Here is a 22,338-nt window from a genome sequence, read left to right on the forward strand (position 1 = left end):
TTATCTATGTCAGCACCTCCATGTCCGTAACAGTCCAATAGTTTGACAGTAAAAGGAATTTGTATTAACATTTCCCTTCAGTTGAAAAATTCATCACAAACACTTCCAATACCCCAGTCTACTAAAATGTTTAATCTTCTCTTTACGTTTCAAAAATAATGTGGAAATACACTGTAACAGTTTTACAATCTTAATGTACCAAGATGGATGATGTAGATTTTTTTAAAGTCTGTCTACATTTTTCTTTCAGGTCAGCAGAGAACAGACTGTACATTAAATGCTTCTGGAGTTAAAATAGTTTCCTCCCAAAGCCATGCTTGTCATATAGTCACTGTAAGTTATTTTAACCTGTCAGACTGTCAGCCTGAAGACATCTCCAAAATGAGAGCTGCTCATCTGCTAAAGGGTCTTGGTAGTGAAAGCAAAACCAGTCCGTTGGCTAATGGGTGGTGTTTATTCCTCATGATGCTTTTCTAGAAAAGTATCATGAGGAATAACCCCGTTATTTACAGACCCCATAGAAGGCACAAGGAACACTCTGGTGTGCAGAGTCCCTGTGGTGAAACCTGCTCAGAACATCTCCAGCACCATCAACCACCACTTCATGTGGGGGCCCTACATATGTTCATTTTAGAGTTCTTTATAGTCCATCAAATCCAAAATTGTTTTTGACTCATTAGTTTTTAACATCTCAGTCTATTAAGAACATTGATAATTAGAAAGCAATGATTCTCAGTGGAAAAGATGAAAACTGAGGAACTTTGAGAGCCTGTTCTTCACAATATCTTGTGTTTTCTGAGAGATTATATTTCATACCAGGATTAAAACAACTCGAGGTTTTCAATTTCCTAGCCTTGCTCAAAAGTTACTGCACACCGTTTCACTTCAAAAGAAAGTGAATTCGAGCAGTTGGGTGACTAACAGACAGCAGGCCTGGTTGGGGAGTGATCTACACGGTCTCGGAGAGCGCTGGTGATGAAACAATTTGAGGTGTGACGAAGAATTTTCTGACTTTCTTTCTTTGGAAGTGTTTAATTTACACCAGTGATAATGGTTTCAGGTCCATCTATGTCAGCTCTCCCGGAATGTAATCTGATAAGAAAAAAAAGTACAAAGTGGGCAAAAAAAACAAAACCAAACAAACCATGAAACATGAACAGGTTACTATGTTAAAAACAACAGCAGTTACATAAATAAGCAAAACTGAAGATAATCCATACCATTACTAGTATATCATACTCTGAAAGTGGCTATTAAGTTTAGAAACACTATGATTGATGCAAAAACAAAGCGTATTATAAATGTGTGTGAACTGCTGCAAAGCAACACAAAGATAAAGTGTGTAAAAGTCTGCCTACAGCTGAAGGACCAGCATCATACAGTAAGGCATCTTTTCTCCTCACCCTGCCTGAGAACATCCTGGAAGTCATGATGAACGAAGACTTCCACTAATGTTCAGCCCTGTGTAACTTTACTCTTGGGACAGAAAAAAAACGATTAATGGACATTCTGTCGTTTGGCAGTTTGTTTTGTAAATGTGTTCAACTTAAGTTGTGACCACATTGTAACCAACCCCAGCATCACCATGTCAAGTAAAATCAGACAAGTTATCTCCGATGCTTGGTGTACTGCAGTCCTGGTAGAGAATAATGGCACTATATGACAAGCTAATAAGCTTGGAAATAAGGAAACCAAAATGTATCTCTACTTATTTTTTTTAGAGCCATCAACAAAGCTGTTAAACCCTTATTTCATACAACAAGGTGCTACAGCAAGCTCACAAGATTTTATAAGGTAGCTAGAGTACTGTAATACTATGATCATATGAAAGTATTATAGAAACAGTGTGGCTTTGACCCCCCCAAAAAAAAAAAAAAAAAACTTTAGGCAAGGCCACTGGAGTGTAAGGGACATCCTCACCAGCTTCATCCGAGCTCTTCATCCTCACCAGCTTCATCTGAGCTCTTCCCATTTTTAAAAAGTGATGCAACCAGTAACTGAAAGTTTAAACAAATGAAGTTCTTCAAGGCTGAATTTCTTTTTCTCTCCTTTCTTACTCCTTACTTCACTAAAACAAGTACTTACCACCACACACCTCTCTTCTAGTGCCTAACATTCAAGAGTTCACAAAATCCATACAAATTCATGAGGACATGCAACAGGTATAAATCATAACAGATAACAGAAAGCCGCCGTTGCTTACAAAGAGTGTGGGGCAAGAAAGGGGGATGTTTACGATAATTTGGGAGCCTCCTAATCACGTCAGCCATCATTTTGTGGGCAGAGAACTATTGAAGTCCATACTAGCTATGGAAAGGTCATTGTTTCCTGGTGGGAAACTTTATCAAATCAGTGTCTTGTTCCTTTGCAGGGTCTCTGAAGCTGAGCCGCAGGCGTGCTTCACACACGGAAGCTTTCTCCCTTGCCATCGATGTGACGCAGGCGCAAGTAGACGTCAGTGCCAATGCCCTGCATAGACTGAATGGAAACAGAGCCACCAAGGTATTCAGCATAAGCCCTGGACGTAGGCAGACCGAAGCCAAACCTGCAAGGCCACAAAGACAGAGAGGAGGCATCACATGAATTAATTATGTACTGCTGCTCCTTCAGGAGAGTCGATCAGAGAAAGTGAAATAACCTTCTTTGACTTTCAACAAGTCAAAATTTAATACAGGATATCAATAAAATTAAATTTTGAAGAATGGCACACTTTTGTTATGAAGATGCAAGATTTTTTTCTGACCCCCCCCCTTTTCTCCCCAATTGTATCCAGCCAATTACACCACTCTTCTGAGCTGTCCCGGTCACTGCTCCACCCCCTCTGTTGATCCGGGGAGGGCTGAAGACTACCACATGCCTCCTCCGATACATGTGGAGTCGCCAGCCGCTTCTTTTCACCTGACAGTGAGGAGTTTTGCCAGGGGGACGTAGCACGTGGGAGGATCATGTTATTCCCCCACTTCCCCAAACAGACTGACCAGAGGAGGTGCTCGTGCAGCAACCAGGACACATACCCACATCCGGCTTCCCACCTGCAGACATGGCCAATTGTGTCTGTAGGGACACCCAACCAAGCCGGAGGTAACATGGGGATTTGAACCAGCGATCCCTGTGTTGGTAGGCAACGGAATAGACCACTACGCTACCCAGACGCCAGATGCAACATTTTTTTAATGATCAAATACTGAAATCTGAACTATTGAAACCTCTATACAACCAAATCCTATTCCAAGTAACTAACTTTAAAACTAACTTTGTAATAACACGATCTACTTTGCATGTTGGAGCAAATTTGTGACCTAAATCTGAACCAAGCCCACAATGTTTCCTCTGACACAGGATGGAGTTGGTTGATGGACCATTGAAGATCCTCAGGACCACAGAATCCACCACTGCTAAAATGTACTCAATGTTTTATCAGTGGCAACTTGAGGCACATTTATCATTCATTTAACATCAGCAATAAAAACGGCATGACTTCAATGATAAAATAGGCAACAGGAGGAACAAGTCACAAAAATGTAATAAACAGTGCGTTTTGCTGTTTTATTTATCATGCTTGATTATGCAAATAATAGCGCGCCACACTTTAAGCATTACCATAAAGTTGATCGAGCCATTTCAAATTATAGATGTCCATTAACCATTATTCCAGTTTATATAATGAGTGTACACAACAACTTCACCTACTTGTCCCTACATTTAAGGAGATGACATCAGGCAATGCAGTCATAAATCTCTGTAAACCTAGTTCCAAATGGCTATGTTGGCTACCAAGCTTGACAACCACTATGAGTGCCAGCGTTAAGTATCTCAGTAGGGTTGTCAAGTGGACACCTTCCTTCACTGTTGTTTTGTTTAATTAGGTCCATGACACCTCAAGAATGCTAAATAGTTAATTCTGGCATTTCAGAACCATTCCCCTCCATACCAATGTCTAACGCCCTCCATTACCACTATCCTGCAAATTGATTTGAACAACCATCACCAGCACCACATGGACTTGCCCAGTGACTAACTCCACTTGGCACCTTTAACGTATGCTCTGGGACACCAGAGGGTAGACAAAGGGTAGAGAATTAGAGACCGATTTCCAAACTTTCTTTTTTATCCAAAAATCCTTGAAAAAATAGTTGCAGACCAAATCCTGCAGCTGACTGAGGGTCATAACATTTTCGATAAATTTCAATCCGGCTTTCATCACAAGCATAGTACTGAGACTGCATTACTAAGCGTGTTCAATGACATTCTTATGCATGCTGACAAAGGTGAATACTCTATTCTTATTCTCCTAGATTTAACTGCTGCCTTTGATACCATCGATCACACCATCTTACTTGATGGGTTGGAGAACTGGGTTGGCATTTCTGGTACAGCATTAAATTGGTTTCGCTCTTATCTGACTAATGGATATTTTAATGTTTGTATTAACAATCTTGCATCGTCATCAGCTCCACTACTGTGTGGAGTCCCTCAGAGGTCTGTCCTTGGGCCAATCCTCTTCTCTTTACACATGCTTCCTCTGGTTCATTTGTTTAGTCACTTTCAAGACATCATACTACTGTTATGCTGATCATACTCAGATCTATTTCTCTGCCGAATGCAATAACCTGAATCAACTGTCCTCCCTCCATGACTGCTTAGCTGCTGCCAAAGACTGGATGTCTCTTAATTTCCTCCTTCTAAACCCCGACAAAACTGCAGTTCTTTTAATTGGTCCTGAGAACTTTCCCATTGCAGTTGATCAGTTTATTGGTCCACTTCATTCAAACATCAAACCTACTGCTAAAAATCTTCGTATCATCTTTGACCAGAATGTCTTTTGAGCACCATGTTACCAAGCTTGTCAAATTGTTTTCTTCAGCTAAGAAATATTACAAAAAAAGAAGAAAAAAATAAATAAATATGTTGTCTTTTAAGGATATCGAAATATTAATTCACACGTTGACTTTCTTCCATCTAGATTACTGTAACTCCTTCTACTCTGGCCTCAACCAAGCTACTTTATATCATCTACAGTTGATTCAGAATGCAGTTTCTCCTTTCTCTTCTTCTGTGTGTGTGAATGGTGTGATGTGAGTTTCTCTTGTGTACATGTGTAGTCTGTCCTCCTGTCAGGTCTACATGGTGATGGTGGTCACGTGGCTCAGGTCCTGGGCTGTTCCAGTGGCATCTGGACACTGCTTAGCATCCACCTTGTCACATGCTTCATATATTTTATAATTCCATTATAATTTTGTGATCCTCTTCCAATGTTGTATTCTGTAAATTGTGTACAGACAACATCCATTGCATTGTCTTGGGAAAGAGATCCTTCCTCTTTTATGCTCCCTGATGTTTCTTCCTATTTTTTCTCCCTGTTAAAGGGGATTTTTTTAAGGAGTTGTTCCTTATCTAATGCGAGGGTCTAAGGACAGGATGTTGTATTTCTATGAAGTACACTGAGGCAAATTTGTAATTTGTGATAATGGGCTATACAAATAAAGTTGACTTGACTTCAGTTATAACTTCTCATCCGAAGGACGGCACAGTGTCCCCGTCACCGCACTTGGGCACTGGGATTTTTTGTTGCTTTAGTAGCACCAGAGCGAAGACTTCCCCCTACTGGTCCACCAACACCACTTCCAGCAGCAACTCAGCTTCCCCAGCAGGTCTCCCATCCAAGTACTGGCAAAGCCCATACCTGTTCAGCTTCCGTCATTTGGCAGAGCCAGGGTACACATTGGTATGGCTGCCTGTAGTTACCACAGAGGTATAAAGTTAATCAACCACAGCATGACGATATGGAAGTAGTGGAAGCTAGGTTAAGAGGAGAGGTGATGATTAGCAAACAGCAGTATGGTTTCATGCCATGAAAGAGCACTACAGATGCAAGGTTTGCTTTGAGAATGTTGATGGAGAAGTACAGGGAAAGTCAGAAGGAGTTACATTGTCTGTGGATTTAGAGAAAGCATATGACAGGGTGCCGAGAGAGGAGGTGTGGTATTGTGTGAGGAAGTTTGGAGTGGCAGAGAAGTACTATGTATGAGTGGTGCAGGATATGTATGAGAGCAGTGAGACAGTGGTGAGGTGTGTGGTTGGAATGACAAATGGGTTCAAGATGGAGATGGGATTACATTAAGGATTGGCTCTGAGCCTTTTCTTGTTTGCAATGGTGATGGACAGGTTGACGGACAAGATCATGCAGCAGTCCCCGTGGACTATGGTGTTCGCAGATGACATTGTGATCTGTAGTAAGAGTAGGGAGTAGGTTGAGGAGAGTCTGAAGAGGTGGAGATATGCACTGTAGAGAAGAGGTATGAAACTCAGTAAGATGGAATAGTTACATGTTAATGAGAGGGAGGACAGTGGAATGGTGAGGATGCAAGTAGAGGTGACGAAGGTGGATGAGTTTAAATACTTGGGGTCACTGTTCAAAGTGCGAAAGAGAGGTGAAGAAGAGAGTCCAGGCAGGGTGGAGTAGGTAGAGAAGAGTGTCAGGAGTGACTTTCGACAGAAGGCTACCAGCAAGAGTTAAAGGGAAGGTTTACAAGATGGTAGTGAGACCAGCTATGTTGTATGGTTTGGAGATGGTGGCACTGACGAAAAGACAGGAGGTGGAGCTGGAGGTAGCAGTGTTGAAGATACCAAGATTTTTGTTGGGAGTGATGAAGAAGGACAGGATTAGGTATGAGTATATTAGAGGGGAAACCCAGGTTGGACGGTTTGGAGACAAAGCAAGAGAGGCCAGACTGAGATGGTTTGGACATGTGTGGAGGAGAGATGCTGGGTATATTGGGAGAAGGATGCTGAATATGGAGCTGCCAGGGAAGAGGAAAAGAGGAAGGCTAAAGAAGGTTTATGGATGTGGTGAGGGAGGACATCCAGGTGGCTGGTATGACAGAGGAAGATGCAGAAGACAGGAAGAGATGGAAATGGATGATCCGCTGTGGCAACCCCTAATAGCGGCAGCCAAAAGTAGTAGAAGTAGATTTACAAAATTAACAAAAGTAAAAATACACTATGTAATCTCACTAGGTGTACCTAACTAATTAACTATAAAAAGCAGTGTGTGTGTGAGAGAGAGAGAGAGAGAGAGAGAGAAAGAGAAGGAGAGGGGAGTGTTTGTGTGTGTGAGAAAAAGAGAAAGGAGTGTGTGAGACTCCAGTACAGTAGTTGGTGGCGGTAATGCACCTTTAAGCTGGTTTGCCAACCACCAGTAAACACGAAAGAAGAAGAAAAGAAGTAGTAGTAGTAGTAATAGTGGTAGTAGTGAGCGTGTGTGCTCAAGTGGGCGCATGTAGTGTGCACCAAGAAGAATGTGTGTTTCTTTTTCCTACCCCGTGTGGTCAGAAAAAAAGGAGTTTGTAAAATGGGATCTTTGAGTTTCCTCTCCGTGTGCAGTAAATGTTCAAGGCCAATACAAAATATGTGGATGTAATCCAAGTAGGAAGACGTCCAAGTTAGGAAGAGGATGGTTAGTTTGAATGCAAGACCCTCTGTCTAAGGCGTAGCTAAATTCATGTATGGCATGGCGGAGCCAACTAAATACCTAACCATGAAAAGATATCATGACAATACATTTCAGTGAACAACCACCTCAACAAATGAACAGCAATAAAGTTAAGCAGCCCAACATGTAGCCATATAAAGTTATTCTATGCTTCCTAGAGTTGCCCTGTCACCAGTCCATAAAAAAATAAATAAAAAAAGGGGGGAGGTGTTCCTTGGTGTTCGCTGGTGATTCTGATGTTTGTTGATGAGCCAGGTTGGGCCAAGTCTGTGGTTCCGATGTTAGTTGCGGTCTTTGCAGTGCAGTGCAGGTCAGAGGAAACCGGTCGTTCCTTTGTTCTCCCAGAGAGTCCGCGGGTCATCTCTGCTTCAACTCGCTTCGCTGCTCCCGGTGATTGTAGTTAGCCGACTTCTGTTGCAGCTGCTCGCACTAAATAAACGTGTTTGCTCTCAGTTAATGGTGGCTAACAAGGGATCTTAGGCAGCCTCTTGCATTTCTGCCATAAGGCCATGGTCACACATGCGCAAAATTAACATTGGCGAATATTCGCCTCCCCATCCACTTATATTCTATGCAAGCTAAGGGGAAAATAAAACATTTGCTTCCGGTGGTCACTGGGAAGATTACCCTTGCATCCAATCATGCTGCAGTAGGTGGGATGATGGGCAGAGATGTGCCGTTCATTCAATGTTTTCACATCCAAGGTGCTGCGAACGGGCGGAGTATCTTTCCCGCTCTCTGTAATGTCAGCAGAGGTGAGCGGGGAGTTATGGGTATTGTAGTCTACAGGCAGGGCAGCCCCTACAGAGCCCTGACCTCAACTCCACTGAACATCTTTGGTATGAATTGGAATGCCAACTGCAAGCCAAGCCTTATCACTCAACATCAATGCCCAACCCCACAAATGTTCCTGCAGTTGAATGGGAGTGAATCCCCACAGCCATGTTCCGAAATCTAGTGGAAAGCCTTCCCAGAAGATTGGAGGCTGTTAAAGCAGCGGGGTGGGGGGAACTCCATATTCATGCCCATGGTTTTGGAATGAGATGTTCAACAAGCACATGTTGAACCAGCTGAAAATGCCATTACCAGCTGTGTGTGATGTTCAGGTGTCCACATACTTTTGGCCATGGAGTGTATCCATTTATCATGTTAACCAAGACTAGCTGTGATTCAAACACAAAAGAATACCACCAGTTTCATTTTTTGCTAAACATATCACATAAATAATGGCATCTGATAAATTAAGACATTTCCCCACTCTACATTATATTCAGGTTATATTCAATTATGTCCAAGCAGTACATGAGTAGATGAAAAGCTTATCTGAAAATGATCCAAGGTAATCGTTTCTTCATTTGTCATAATAAATATTACGTGCATATCTATGTCATCAGCAAAGCTTTAGTTGGCAGTTTTTCAGAACACCTAACATCCCCATCCTCTTATTTTTAAAGTATCAGTGTACACTGAGTTGTGGCACTGGACTTAGATATTAACAGAAGGAAATGTCGTTGAATTGCTGTCAATTTTTAAAATTTTTTGATATACTCTATTGATCCACGTAGGGAAATTATGCTCTGCATTTAACTCACCCTAGCTGTGTAGCTAGGAGCAGAGTTAACCCAGTTCAGATTGAAACTACGTATATTTGCTAAATAAGATTTCAATTTTAAGTATGTAGAACTTAATGCTATGCCATTCTCTTACCCATGCATAGGGCCAGACTGGGGACCGCTGTTGGTGATGTTGTTGAAGAGGTTGCTCATACGGGGGTCCTGGGCGCTTTCCTCAGCAGTGCTGAAGTGATAGTCCATCACCTTGTTTATTATATTGTGAGGGATACCACCACCACGGTCTGAAATCCTGACAAAAGATCACAAGATATACGTCACAAATGTATTCTTTCATTCTGTTTATCTGCTTATTTTAATTCTGGGATGAAGGGAGAGTTGGTGGAAGACACCATGGACAAATGGTTAGTGCGTTCCAAAGCCCACACACACGTTGACTCACATACCATTCACACAAATGGTAATTGTACAAGTAAGTCATTCATTGGACAAAATCCTTAATTCTCACAAGCCAATGTGTAAACAGTCTTGCTTTTCTCGTTTCCATTACAAAATGACAAACAAAAATGTTACGGGGATCGCCGGTTCGAATCCCCGTGTTACCTCCGGCTTGGTCGGGCGTCCCTACAGACACAATTGGCCATGTCTGCGGGTAGGAAGCCGGATGTGGGTATGTGTCCTGGTTGCTACACTAGCGCCTCCTCTGGTCAGTTGGGGCACCTGTTCGAGGGGGATCTGGGGGGACTAGCGTGATCCTCCCACATGCGAAGTCCCCCTGGTGAAACTCCTCACTTTCAAGTGCAAAGAAGCGGCTGGTGACTCCGCATGCATCGGAGGAGGCATGTGGTAGTCTGCAGCCTCCCCCCAGATTAGCAGAGGGGTGGAGCAGAGACCAGGACGGCTTGGAAGAGTGGGGTAATTGGCCAAGTACAATTGGGGAGAAAAAAGGGAAAAAACTGTTACAGTTCTTTAGACTTAAACTTATGGAACAACTGAAAAAATATTTGGCAACCCAACTCAAAACTTGCTAGACCATCAACAGATATGACACACAGAGTATTCATAAGTCATGACCAAGAAGTAAGGGTTGACCCTTACTTCACAACACCATATAAAAGGTACTCCAGGTACAAAGAAGACATTAAACGAACTCTTCCCGGGGCATCTACATAGCCGAATGGTTAGAGCATGTACCACATAGTCACAATGTCACGGTTTGCATCCAGCCAGCAACCTTTGTTGCATGTCACCCCCCCCGCCCTGTCTTTCCTATCTACACTGCCACTGTCAATAAAAGAAGAAATGCCTAAATAAATAAATAAATTTCCTTGACCTGACTTGCTGCTTCCAGGAGAGTCTCTTCCACTAAAATGGGTGTTTCTATGTTTTTGAGTGCTTGGGTAATTTTTCTGCATTAAGTTCAAAAATATATTCATGACGTCCTCTAGTGTAAACTTTTAGGGTTTTTGCATTTGGCATGATTTACCCTTGGTGTGCCATGTTGTGAGCAACCATGATCCACACCCATACTGCACACACAGCTCCAGCCAGTTTCCATAGTACAGGAAAGGCAAAGGGAAGGGAATTACTTATTTTGGTAATGTAGGAGATTGGAGCTGGTAACGGAAAACAAACAACACATTCGTGTAGTGTTAGCTGTTCACATGGAGCTTGTAGTGCTTGCAGTGTTTCTGTTGAGTGTGTATTCTATATATATGAGAAATGGAGCTGGACAATGATGCAGATGAGTGAACACAAAATTGGCAACAGTTAAAGACAAAACTAAGACACGCCAAACGTAGTGCTGCCCTAAATCTGGACGCTTTCCCTTTTCCTGTGCCCTGAATGATGACACATTGGGATGCCAACAGCCTAGTTGAGGGCAAGTGCCACCCCACTTTAGCAATACTCACAAGCAGGACCTCAACAGCATGACATGACGCAGGTGGGCACAGGAATCTTCCATTGCGAATGTGTGATGGAAACACAACTCATCACGGCACCACTTGGCAGGCCACAGCTAAAGGGAAAAACCCTAATTGAAAGCAGCCCAAGGCCAATACCATGGTAGTTGGGTGTGGTTTGTGGTTCAGCTGGAAACAGAGCTTGGAGTGGCTCTGTCACATCAGCAACTCAATGGCAGGCGGTTAAGAATTAGACAACTGCAATCCATTTGTCATTAACCTCTATACATATTACACTGCAGTGGGCTAGGAGGAGAGAGGCTACTACACACCAGAGCTTCAAATAAGTTAAAGTTGACTGCCAAGTCTGCAGCAGAACCATTATAGAGCTGTAAATGCAGAAGAAGAAAAAGAGGATTGTGTTCCATTAAGTGTTTTTGTTGAATAATATAACTGGTGCATTCTTGTTGTTCTTTTGTGAGCCTTTCTGTCAAAAAAACATACCCGTTACCATCACATCTCTAAAAAATCCTGAGGGCTGGTATTTTAAGCATGCCTGAGCTTCACTGGGGTGTTAACACGTTTCTAAAAACAAGACAATAAACTATTTAAAGTAGGATTCTGCCACACTCAGTTGGGGCATATTTGAAAACAACCAACAGAAAGGTAAGCTCAGCTTCTTTTTTTAAACCTAGTTTAGGCAATGCACTTCTTTAACTTTAATGCATACGCAGCTTTGCAACTGGACAGTGCAAAATCCACTTCAACCGAGTAGACAGTTTATTCAATTTCTCTAGAGCTGAATAAAGAAAACAGTCTTGTTTTATGAAAAGTTCTCATTTAAAACGAGAGGACAAAAAGAAAACAACTATAACATAATCCTCATCCAATGCTAGGCAGCATTGGATGGTAGTCTGTAGGATGACTTTGGAGATCAAGAAGAGGAAGAGAGTGAAGGCAGAGCCAAGGATCAAATGGTTGAAGAAGGAAGATTGTTTTGTGGAGGTCTGGGAGGAGTTAAGACAGGCATTAGGTAGTGAAGAGTTGCTGGATGGCTGGGAAACTACTGCAGAAATAATGAGGGAGACAGCTACGAAGGTACTTGGTGTGTCATCTGGACAGAAGAGGGAAGACAAGGAGACTTGGTAAAGGAAGTACAGGAAAGTATATGGAGAAAGAGGTTGGCAAAGAAGTGGGATAGCCAGATGAAGAAAGTAGACCAGCATACAAGGAGATGCAAAAAAATAAAAAAATAAAGCAAAGAGAGAGGTGGGAAGGCAAAGGAAAAGGCATATGATGAGTTGTATGAGAGGTTGGATATTGAGGAAGGAGAAAAGGACTTGTACCGATTGGCTGGATAGAGGGAGCGAGCTGGGAATTTAGCTAAAATTGGGAATTTGCTAAAATGTTAGCATAATGCAGTTTATAATCAGCAAACAATGACAGATGGAGAGAAGGATGCATTCTTCCTTTTCTGATCTCGGCCTACCTGCAAACTACCGTGGCACCACACTTACAGCAATAGCAGCAAAGATATACACCAAGATGCTGCTAAACAGAGTACAGCCATCTATTAACAACATTCTTCGTAAAAATCAGAATGGATTTCGCAATAACAGACCAACAGTTGATCAAATACTGACAGTGAGGCGAATCATCGAGGGTGTAAAGGCAAAAATCTACCAACTGTAATTTTACTTTCGATTTTGCAAAGGCCTTTAATTCGATCGACCGTGATAGAATAGAGAAAATCACGAGCTTGCTGCCTTCCACAATTAACTGTCGCAGCCATCATAATGTTATACAAAGAAACGCGCTCAAAAGTTCACTCTCCGGATGGAGACAGAGTTTTTTGATATTGCTGCTGGCGTGTTACAAGGTGACATGCTAGCGCTATTTCTTTTTATTCTGTGTCTCGATTATGTACTAAGAACCGCCATCGACACAACCAAGGAGCTTGGCCTTACACTGAAGCCCAGCAGAAGCAGTCGACATCCTGCTCAAACCATAACTGATGTCGACTACGCAGATGATACTGCCCTTCTCGCTGACATTGAGCATGCTACCATGCTGTTGCAGTCTTGAAAATGCAGTGAAACAAGTAGGCCTCCACGTCAACGCTAGGAAAACTGAATTCATCAGCTACAACCAAGAAGGAATCAACTCCTCATCAGATGGTCATAACAAATCTGTGTCGGAATGAATTTACTTGGGAACCAACATCGAATCCACCGAAAGAGATGTGCAGCTTCGAATTGGAAAGGCTTTGGGTGCCATCAAGGTACTTAATGTCATCTGGAGGTCCACGTTACCAGACAAACTGAAGCGGGGATTTTTTCGAGCAACAGTTGAGTCCGTTCTCACTTATGGATCATCTTCTTGGACCCTCACTAAACGGCTTGAATCCAAACTTGGTGGGGCTTTCACCAGAATGATGCATGCTAGACTAAATGTATCCTGGAAGGAGCACCCAACAAAGAATCTTCTTTATGGCACTATACCCGCCATCTCAAACACTATCTGAGAACGAAGAGTTCCATTTGCTGGTCATTGCTAGAGGAGCAAGAAATAACTTGCAAGCGACACTCTGCTTTGGTCTCCCAAATGTGGAAAGACAGGTGTGGGAAGGCCTACAAGAAATTACATCAATCAACTTGTCGAAAACACAGTATGTCCATCTGAGGATCAACCACCTGCTATGCAGTATAGAGACAGGGGGCGTGAGAGGGTCAGCTCCATCTGAGGATACTTGACCTGATGATGATGATTAGCATAATACAACATTAGTAACTGATGTCCAGAGTCCCAATCCACTATCCAGTCTAAAATGTTGCGGTTATAAATCATAATTAACTGCCATAAGAAAAAGAAGCAAAACCCAGGGGAGAGACACATGGAGCAGAAATTTACCATTTAGTAAGCATGTCGTCTGAGCCAATCAACTTGGTGAAGTCACTAAATCAGGTGCCATCTAAAAGCGAGCACCTAAGGACAAACTAAGGATAAAGGTATTTGGACCTGATCAGCCTGAAATAGTGGCCTTGAAGTTCAAAACAAAACAACATATCTACAAGAATGCACTCAGTAGAGTGCAGATCCCCACCAGACGTATCTCCCCTTCTTCGGTGCTCGGACTTAGGCCAAAAACCAGCTTAAGAGTTAAGTTCAAGTTCAACTTTATTGTAATATGTAGAGAAAAAAAACAAAGGACACAAGGCTAAAGAACACACTATCCACCCAAAAAATGAAAATAAATTATACAGCCGCAATTGGCAATTCTGGGGTTCAAGCCAACACAGACCATTAGAAGGTGAAAGCGTAAACAGCTTAATGTAAAAATATCCACTAAGTTTGGTGATGTTTGGAGAAACTGTCAAGGATTTATGGCCAAATTTGTGCCTGGCCCACGCATATGTGTGGAACTAGTGGCGCCCCCTATTGAGCAATTTCAAAATAGTTTTGGATACGCGTCTCAACATTATGTTACATATCATGTGAGTTTTGTAATTACAATTTCTGATTTATAGTCTGATTTGTGTTATACCACGCCCATTTTTGCATTTGTGGCGCCCCCTAGTGGTCAACTTGAATGAAACGTTCAGGGTATGTTTCAGATACTTATGTGGAAATATCCTTTGAGTTTTGTTAGGACTGGTCCAATGGTTGTTGATTTTGGTCTATTTATGTGCTGAGCCAAGCCCTTTTGTAGTTCATTGGTCAATATCTTGAAAACTAAATAAGATATCAATCAGCAAGATTTATAAAAAAAAATTGTAAGCCTAGCCGAAAAATGATCCACTGAAAATTTGGTAGCAATTGGACCTATGGTTCAAGTCAAAAATCTTTTTCCAAAAATTCAACATGGCGCAAAATCTAGATGGGCGGACTTTAATGGTTCTTGAAGCAAATTTGTAGTGAGGATAGAAGGATGTCTTTACAAAGCTTCATGCAGATCGGACTTCAGCATAGGAGTTATGAATTTTCAAAGTTTAAAATGTTGCCCTTAATTATAGCACCCCCATGACGGGGGCCATATTTCTTGGGTAGCACTTGCACACAACTTCCAGTCAATGGGCAAAATATCATGTCTCTATCGTTTACCATCTCACGGGATTTTGCGCAGACATTTCTGACTTCCAGTGTGGGAAGACGGTGGCGCGGACTCGCATTTGCGGCGGCCTCACCCAGTGCCGACTATGCAGACTCAGATCTACATCTGAGTCTGTGTCATCATGTGAATAACTTTTACGAGGATTTATGTCTATGATCGTCGATTTTGTTTGATGGCTGGGAGAGCGGGGCAAGCTAAGCTAACTGCTAGCCCATACAAACCGGCAGCTCCGATAACACCAAGATAACACCGAGGGCTGTCTGACGACGGCCTCGCCTCACGTCGATTGTGCAGTGTTTTAGTCTGCTTCTGCATCGCCGTGTGGAGTATGGGGGAGGTGTGTCGAAGGTATCTGCCTGGGAAAGCTAATGCTGAATCGGCTGAGGGAGCTTGGTCTACTGCATCCTGTGGAACCAAAGACCACGGCCCTGACCGGAGCTGTGCCCGAAGATGAAACACCGAGGGTGGTCTGACAGTACGCGGACGTGGGGCAGGCTAAGCTAACTGCTAACCCTTGCAGACTGGCAGGTCCGACAGTCATCCTGGCTGGCGTTCGTTCCCTAGGAAAGTGACATTTTTTGAATTGTGTAGCAAATTTACTGAATGGACTGTGTTGTTGACTGTTTTCTGTGTGTGTGTGTTTTGTTTTGTTTTTTTGCTCAGTTCTCTCCGGTTTTGTACGTTTTTGATAGTGTCATTTTTGGGAGGTTTTGGATATGTGTTTTTTCTTATATGTTGCACTGCTGTGGGCTGGGAGAAACGAAATTTCGTCTCTTTTGTGTACACAAGTACAAACCCCAATTCCAATTAAGTTGGGACGTTGTGTAAAACATGAATAAAAACAGAATACAATGATTTGCAAATCCTTTTCGACCTATATTCAATTGAATGCACTACAAAGACAATATATTTAATGTTCAAACTGATAAACTTTATTGTTTTTTTGCAAATATTCACTCATTTTGAATTTGATGCCTGCAACATGTTCCAAAGAAGCTGGGACAGAGGCAACAAAAGACTGGGAAAATTGTGGAATGCTCAAAAAAACACCTGTTTGGAACATTCCACAGGTGAACAGGTTAACTGGAAACAGGTGAGTGTCATGATTGGGTATAAAAGGAGCATCCCCGAAAGGCTCAATCGTTCACAAACAAGGATGGGGCAAGGTTCACCACTTTGTGAACAACTGCGTGAGCAAATAGTCCAACAGTTTAAGAACAACATTTCTCAATGTACAATTGCAAGGAATTTAGGGATTTCATCATCTCCAGTCCACAATATCATCAAAAGATTCAGAGAATCTGGAGGAATCTCTGCACATAAGCAGCAAGGCCGAAACCAACATTGAATGCCCGTGACCTTCGATCCCTCAGGCGGCACTGCATTAAAAACCGACATCATTCTGTAAAGGATATTACCATGTGGGCTCAGGAACACTTTGGAAAACCATTTTCAGTTAACACAGTTCGTCGCTACATCTACAAGTGCAAGTTAAAACTCTACCATGCAAAGCCAAAGCCATATATCAACAACACCCAGAAACGCCGCCGGCTTCTCTGGGCCCAAGCTCATCTGAGATGGACTGACGCAAAGTGGGGAAGTGTGCTGTGGTCTGACGAGTCCGCATTTCAAATTGTTTTTGGAAATCATGGACGTCGTGTCCTCCAGGCTAAAGAGGAAAAGGACCATCCAGATTGTTATCAGTTCAAAAGCCAGCATCTGTGATGGTATGGGGATGTGTTAGTGCCCATGGCATGGGTAGCTTGCACATCTGTGAAGGCACCATCAACGCTGAAAGGTACACACATATTTAGGAGCAACATATGCTGCCATCCAAGCAACGTCTTTTTCAGGGACGTCCCTGCTTATTTCAGCAAGACAATGCCAAGCCACATTCTGCATGTGTTACAACAGCGTGGCTTCGTAGTAAAAGATTGGGGGTACTAGACTGGCCTGCCTGCATTCCAGACCTGTCTCTCATTGAAAATGTGTAGCCCATTATGAAGCGCAAAATACAACAACGGAGACCCTGGACTGTTGAGCAACTGAAGTCGTACATCAAGCAAGAATGGGAAAGAATTCCACCTACAAAGCTTCAACAATTAGTGTCCTCAATTCCCAAACGCTTATTGAGTGTTGTTAAAAGGAAAGGTTGTAGAGGAGCTCAAGCAGGAGTCGTGACAACTTTCTCTTTCGGCTACACAACGTGCACCATTTATTCCTTCACCATTACGACAACAACCAAAACCCGCGCAGCATAAGTGTATCACTGTAAACCCGAACCGAGGAAACAGCAGCTGTAAACCAACGTTCCTACTAGCTCAATAAGGGGAATAATGTATCCCCATAACGACTACAAGGTGATGTAACACAGTGGTAAACATGCCCCTGTCCCAGCTTTTTTGGAACATGTTGCAGGTGTCAAATTCAAAATGAGTGAATATTTGCAAGAAAACAACAAAGTTTATCAGTTTAAACATTAGATGTCTTGTCTTTGTAGTGTATTCAATTGAATATAGTTCGAAAAGGATTTGCAAATCATTGTATTCTGTTTTTATTTACGCTTTACACAACGTCCCAACTTCATTGGAATTGGGGTTTGTACATGAATGAGATGACAATAAATTGTTCCTGATTCCTGAAGAAAAAAAAAAGGTTGATAATAAAAATAATCTACTACTACTACTGCTATTGGCTGCTCCCGCTACGGGCTCACCACAGTGGATCATCCATTTCCATCTCTTTCTGTCCTCTGCATCTTCCTGTCACACCAGCCACCAGGATGTCTTCCCTCACCAAATCCATAAACCTCCTCTTTGGCCTTCCTCTTTTCCTCTTGCTTGGCAGCTCCATCTTCAGCATCCTTCTTGCAACATACCCAGCATCTCTCCTCCACACATGTCCAAACCATCTCAATCTCGCCTCTCTTGCTTTGTTACCAAACCACCCAACCTGAGCTGTCCCTCTATATAATTCTTCCTTTTTTTTCAATATTTCACTGGAATTTTCAACATTTCAATATTTTATTTGCATTGGTTGTGCAAAAAACAACAACAAAAACAATGGAAATGATTGTGCCGCCATATTTTGGTAATTACCCCAGCCCCCTCCCACCCAACCTTAACCCACTGCCAATACAATAAAATAAAATAAAACAATAAAAAGAAACATTAAGTATAGTAATAACAAATAAGATAAATCAAAACGTACAAAATACAAATAAAATAGGTTAGAGTTTTACATCAAAAAGAGGCATTCAGTCATCTCATATGTACCAAGTTCAGGAACGTGAAGTACAGAGCACCATGTGCAAATGAGCAATTAGTAGTCATTTCTGTTTACATAAGTCATGCTTTATAATGTCATACATTTTAGTGACTGGACAAAAATATATCTCATATGTCAAAAGTACAATAGCTGATACACAGCATCCAATTAAAATTAAGACAAATAATAGAAGTGGTCTTAATCATAGGAAGGCACTGTCAGATGGTAAAAATAAGACAAGAGGAGCTGCCAAGTAGAGTAAAATTTCTGGGCTGATCCGTGAATGGCCAAATTGATTATTTTTTTTGTTTAAGGAACATCATCATGTCTTCTATCAGGGATGACGACGAAGGGGGTGCAGAGGACTTCCAAATAAGTAGTACCCTTCTGTGAGCAAGAAGGGAACTGAAAGCAATAATGTTTAGCTGCATCGATGTGACGTTTTCAACTAAGTCTGGCACTCCAAAAATAGTTATCCCTACACCAGGTAGGACCTCCACTCCAATGACTTCAAAAATGATTTAAAAATAGGAGGACCAGAAACTTATCAATTTAGGGCATGACCAGAACATGTGTGTTAGGTCAGCTGGGGATTGTGCACAGCGGTCACATTTTTCATCTACTTCAGGGTAAAATTTTGAAAGTTTAAATTAAGTGAAAGGAATTTGATGTAGAACCTTAAAATGGATTAGACTCAGACGGGCACAGTAGGAACAGGAGTTGACACATGTAGTGGCCCTCTCCCACCAGTCATCATTAAGCTTTGTACCCAACTCTTTCTCCCAGGTGCACTTAATATTGCCAAGACCATGGTCTTTGAAAGATATAATTTGGTTATAGATCCATGAGGTACGTCTAGGCATTGGAGGAGTTTCAAGGACTGTGTCCGTGCCAGATTTGGATGGTAATATTGGAAATTGTGCATTATGGCTTTTTAAGAATTGGCGTATTTGAAAATATCAAAAAAGATTTAAGCCAGGCAGGTTGAATTTTGCAGATACGGTCTGAAAGCTAGCAAAGGTACCATCAATATAGTCACTAAAATAGTTTAGTGCCCTCTGTTCCATTGCTCAAAAATAGCATCCAACTTTGCAGGGAAGAATAAGTAATTATCACAAATAGACCCCAGGAGGGAGAATTTCAAAATTTCGAATGCTGATGGAATTTTGTCCAAATTTTAAGTGTGAATGGGACATGAGGCTAGAGGTATGTCAGGAGGGGGATGATGGTATGGGGGCGCAAACAAGAGCTTGAAGGGACAATGAACAGGAGTCAGTTTCCATACGGCACCAGTCCATGTCTGGATGAAGTAGCAAAAAAAAGGTCTTTGGATGTTTGCTGCCCAATAATAAAACATAAATTTTGGGAGCACTAAGCCCCCTTTTGATCCATTTATCTGAAGCAGAGATTTATTTATGCGTGGAGCATGCCTCCTCCATATAAATATTGAGATCCGGCTTTCAACAGAGGAAAAAAGATTTGGGCAGAAAAAGAGGCAAACACATAAAAAGATAAACAAGTTGGGGCAAAACATTCTATTTCACACACTGAACTTTGCCAGTTAACACTAGAACGACTGGGATTTCACTCCTACCTAAAATGACCATGGCCCGTCAAAATGACCGCCCATGGTTTTTAAACTCTATATTCTGTCAAGATAAATACCCAATTGAGATATTAATGCATTGCATATGTTAGTATGTCTGTTAATATACAACTGACACCAAAATTAACATTTTAACAACTTCCATACTATTTTTCAAACAAAATCGCTGCTGTCCAACGCCTGTAAATATGCAATGCCTCGGTGGTTGTCCTGGTGCATCTGATACGGCGCCTGTAACCAGACATATTGGCAATAATCAAAAAATTAAGTTTAGACAATTACTCTGCACTGGAGAATGCTAGTGTGTTTCTAGGGCAGAGCAATGAACTTCGCAAAGGAAATGATGCGACCAACAGTCATAAATAGTGACATGATGCGCACGATGACGCGCAAATTACGAGCCGCCTTTTAAACCACTCATGGTCGTTTTAGGTAGATCTTATCTTTTTTTTTGTGCAACTGATCCAAAAGTCATTTTAACGCAAATATATGCAATTTTAGGGGCACTCACGGAGCGGCAGGTCTGTATCTTTATTTTGGCAAAGTGATAAACTTTGAAAATCCAAGACCGTCAAAATGACGGCCTTGGTAATTCTAGTGTTAAAGATAAAAGGAATAACCTTCCATTTCTGAAGGTCCAATCTCACTTTTCCCACTAGAGCTGTAAAATTCTCTTTATGAAGAGAATTAATGGAACGAGTGATTTTTATACTCGGGTATTTAAAACTAGTTTTAGAAAAATGAAAAGGAAGCTCACCTTTGTTGATCATTAATACAGAGTTGCTAACTGGAAAACACTCGTTCTTTGGGAAATTTAATTTATATCCAGAGAAAGTGCCAAAGTTTTTCAATACATCAAATATTTCTGGTACACAGGCAACAGAGTCAGTGACATATAATAATAGGTCGTCCGCATATAAGGACAAACGATGTTCAATACCCCAACAATGAATGCCCTTAATCAATGGGGATGCTTTTAGCGCTATGGAGCGGTGTTCAATGGCTATAGCGAATAAAAGAGGTGATAGGAGTCCGTCCTTATGAGTTCCTCATGAGAGGGGGAAGTATGGAGAATGTAGATTATTAGTACAGACGCAAGCCTGTGGAGAGGAATAGAGAAGGCTGACCATTGAGGGGAATTTTTCCTCAAAACCAAATTTTTTCAAGACAGCAAATAAATATCCCCATTCCACCCAGTTCAGTGCTTTTTCTGCATCTAATGCCATAACTACCTCTGCGGCATCTGATGGGGATGCAGAATGAATAACATTTAGGAGGTGATGTACATTAGAAAAAGAGTGGCGGCCCATCATAAAACCTGTCTGGTCCTCTGAAATAATATCCACTAAAACAGTATCCAATCGGCTTGCTAGCTTTTTTGCCAGTATTTTAACATTCACATTCAAAAGCAAAATATGACAGTAGGAGGCACAGTTTGTAGGCTCCCTGCCGGGTTTTAACAAAATTGAGATTGATGCTTGGGGGTCAATGTTGGAGGGAAAGAGCCTATAGAAATGCATCATCAAATATATCCAAAAGAAGAGGGGCTAGTTTATTTGAAAACTTAAAAAAAAATCATTAGTGTACCTATCGGGACCTGGGGATTTGCCATTTTGCATACTTTGAATAGAGCTTACAACTTCCTCCAATAAGAAAGGTTCATCTAGCTCCAGATTGAATTCTGTACTAACAGTAGGAGTTTCTAAGTTATTAAGAAAATTATTCATTAATGTTATGTCACTAGGGGAGTAAAATGAAAATATATTACGATAGCAGAGTCTGAAGTTAAATTTTGAGAGGAGTCAACAATTTGGGAAATCACGTGTGATGCAGATTTACATTATATTTGATGAGCAAGGAGCCAACTTGCCTTGTCTCCATATTCATAAAGAGCGCCGCATGTATGGAGCAACAGTTGTTCTGCCTTGGCAGTTGTTAGTAAGTTGGATTCTGTCTGGAGGTCCAATCTCTTTTAATACAACTCTGGAGTAGGCATCTTGAATGGATTCGGTGAGTTCTTTTATTTTGATCCTACAGTATTTAACAGCATGAGCAGAATAAGAAATAATTTGTCCCCTGAGAACAGCTTTCAATATTTCCCATAGCAATGAAGGAGAAACAGCATCAGTTTAGTTAGAAGTGGTCAGTGGACAAGGCTATATTAATCACAAAATGATTTGTCTAATAATAGAGAGGAATTTAGCCTCCATAGAGGGCGTTGGGTGGCAACAGATGGGAAGGACAATTCAAGTAAGAGAGGGGCATGATCTGATATCACAATGACTTTACATTCTTTTGATTTAACAAATGAGAGAAGTGTCTTGTCAATGAAAAAATAATTTATTCTAGTACACAAGTAATGCACATGAGAAAATAATGAACATTCT

At 41.6% G+C, this 22,338-nt stretch overlaps 1 protein-coding gene across 1 annotated transcript in view; it reads right to left on the reverse strand.

Moving 5' to 3' along the window:
- Window positions 1–2,269: 2,269 nt before the first annotated feature.
- LOC130131986 (3-methyl-2-oxobutanoate dehydrogenase [lipoamide] kinase, mitochondrial-like) overlaps window positions 2,270–22,338 on the reverse strand; it is a 100,892-nt gene continuing 80,823 nt past the window's right edge. The window contains exons 10-11 of the mRNA XM_056301705.1: window positions 9,200–9,355; window positions 2,270–2,545 (exon numbers count right to left, since the gene is read on the reverse strand). Of these exons, the coding sequence (XP_056157680.1) occupies window positions 2,401–2,545; window positions 9,200–9,355 (301 nt within the window). The 3' untranslated portion in view covers window positions 2,270–2,400. The remainder of the gene's footprint in view (window positions 2,546–9,199; window positions 9,356–22,338) is intronic.

Source organism: Lampris incognitus, unplaced genomic scaffold (genome assembly GCF_029633865.1).
Source record: "Lampris incognitus isolate fLamInc1 unplaced genomic scaffold, fLamInc1.hap2 H_4, whole genome shotgun sequence".
Taxonomy (NCBI): domain Eukaryota; kingdom Metazoa; phylum Chordata; class Actinopteri; order Lampriformes; family Lampridae; genus Lampris; species Lampris incognitus.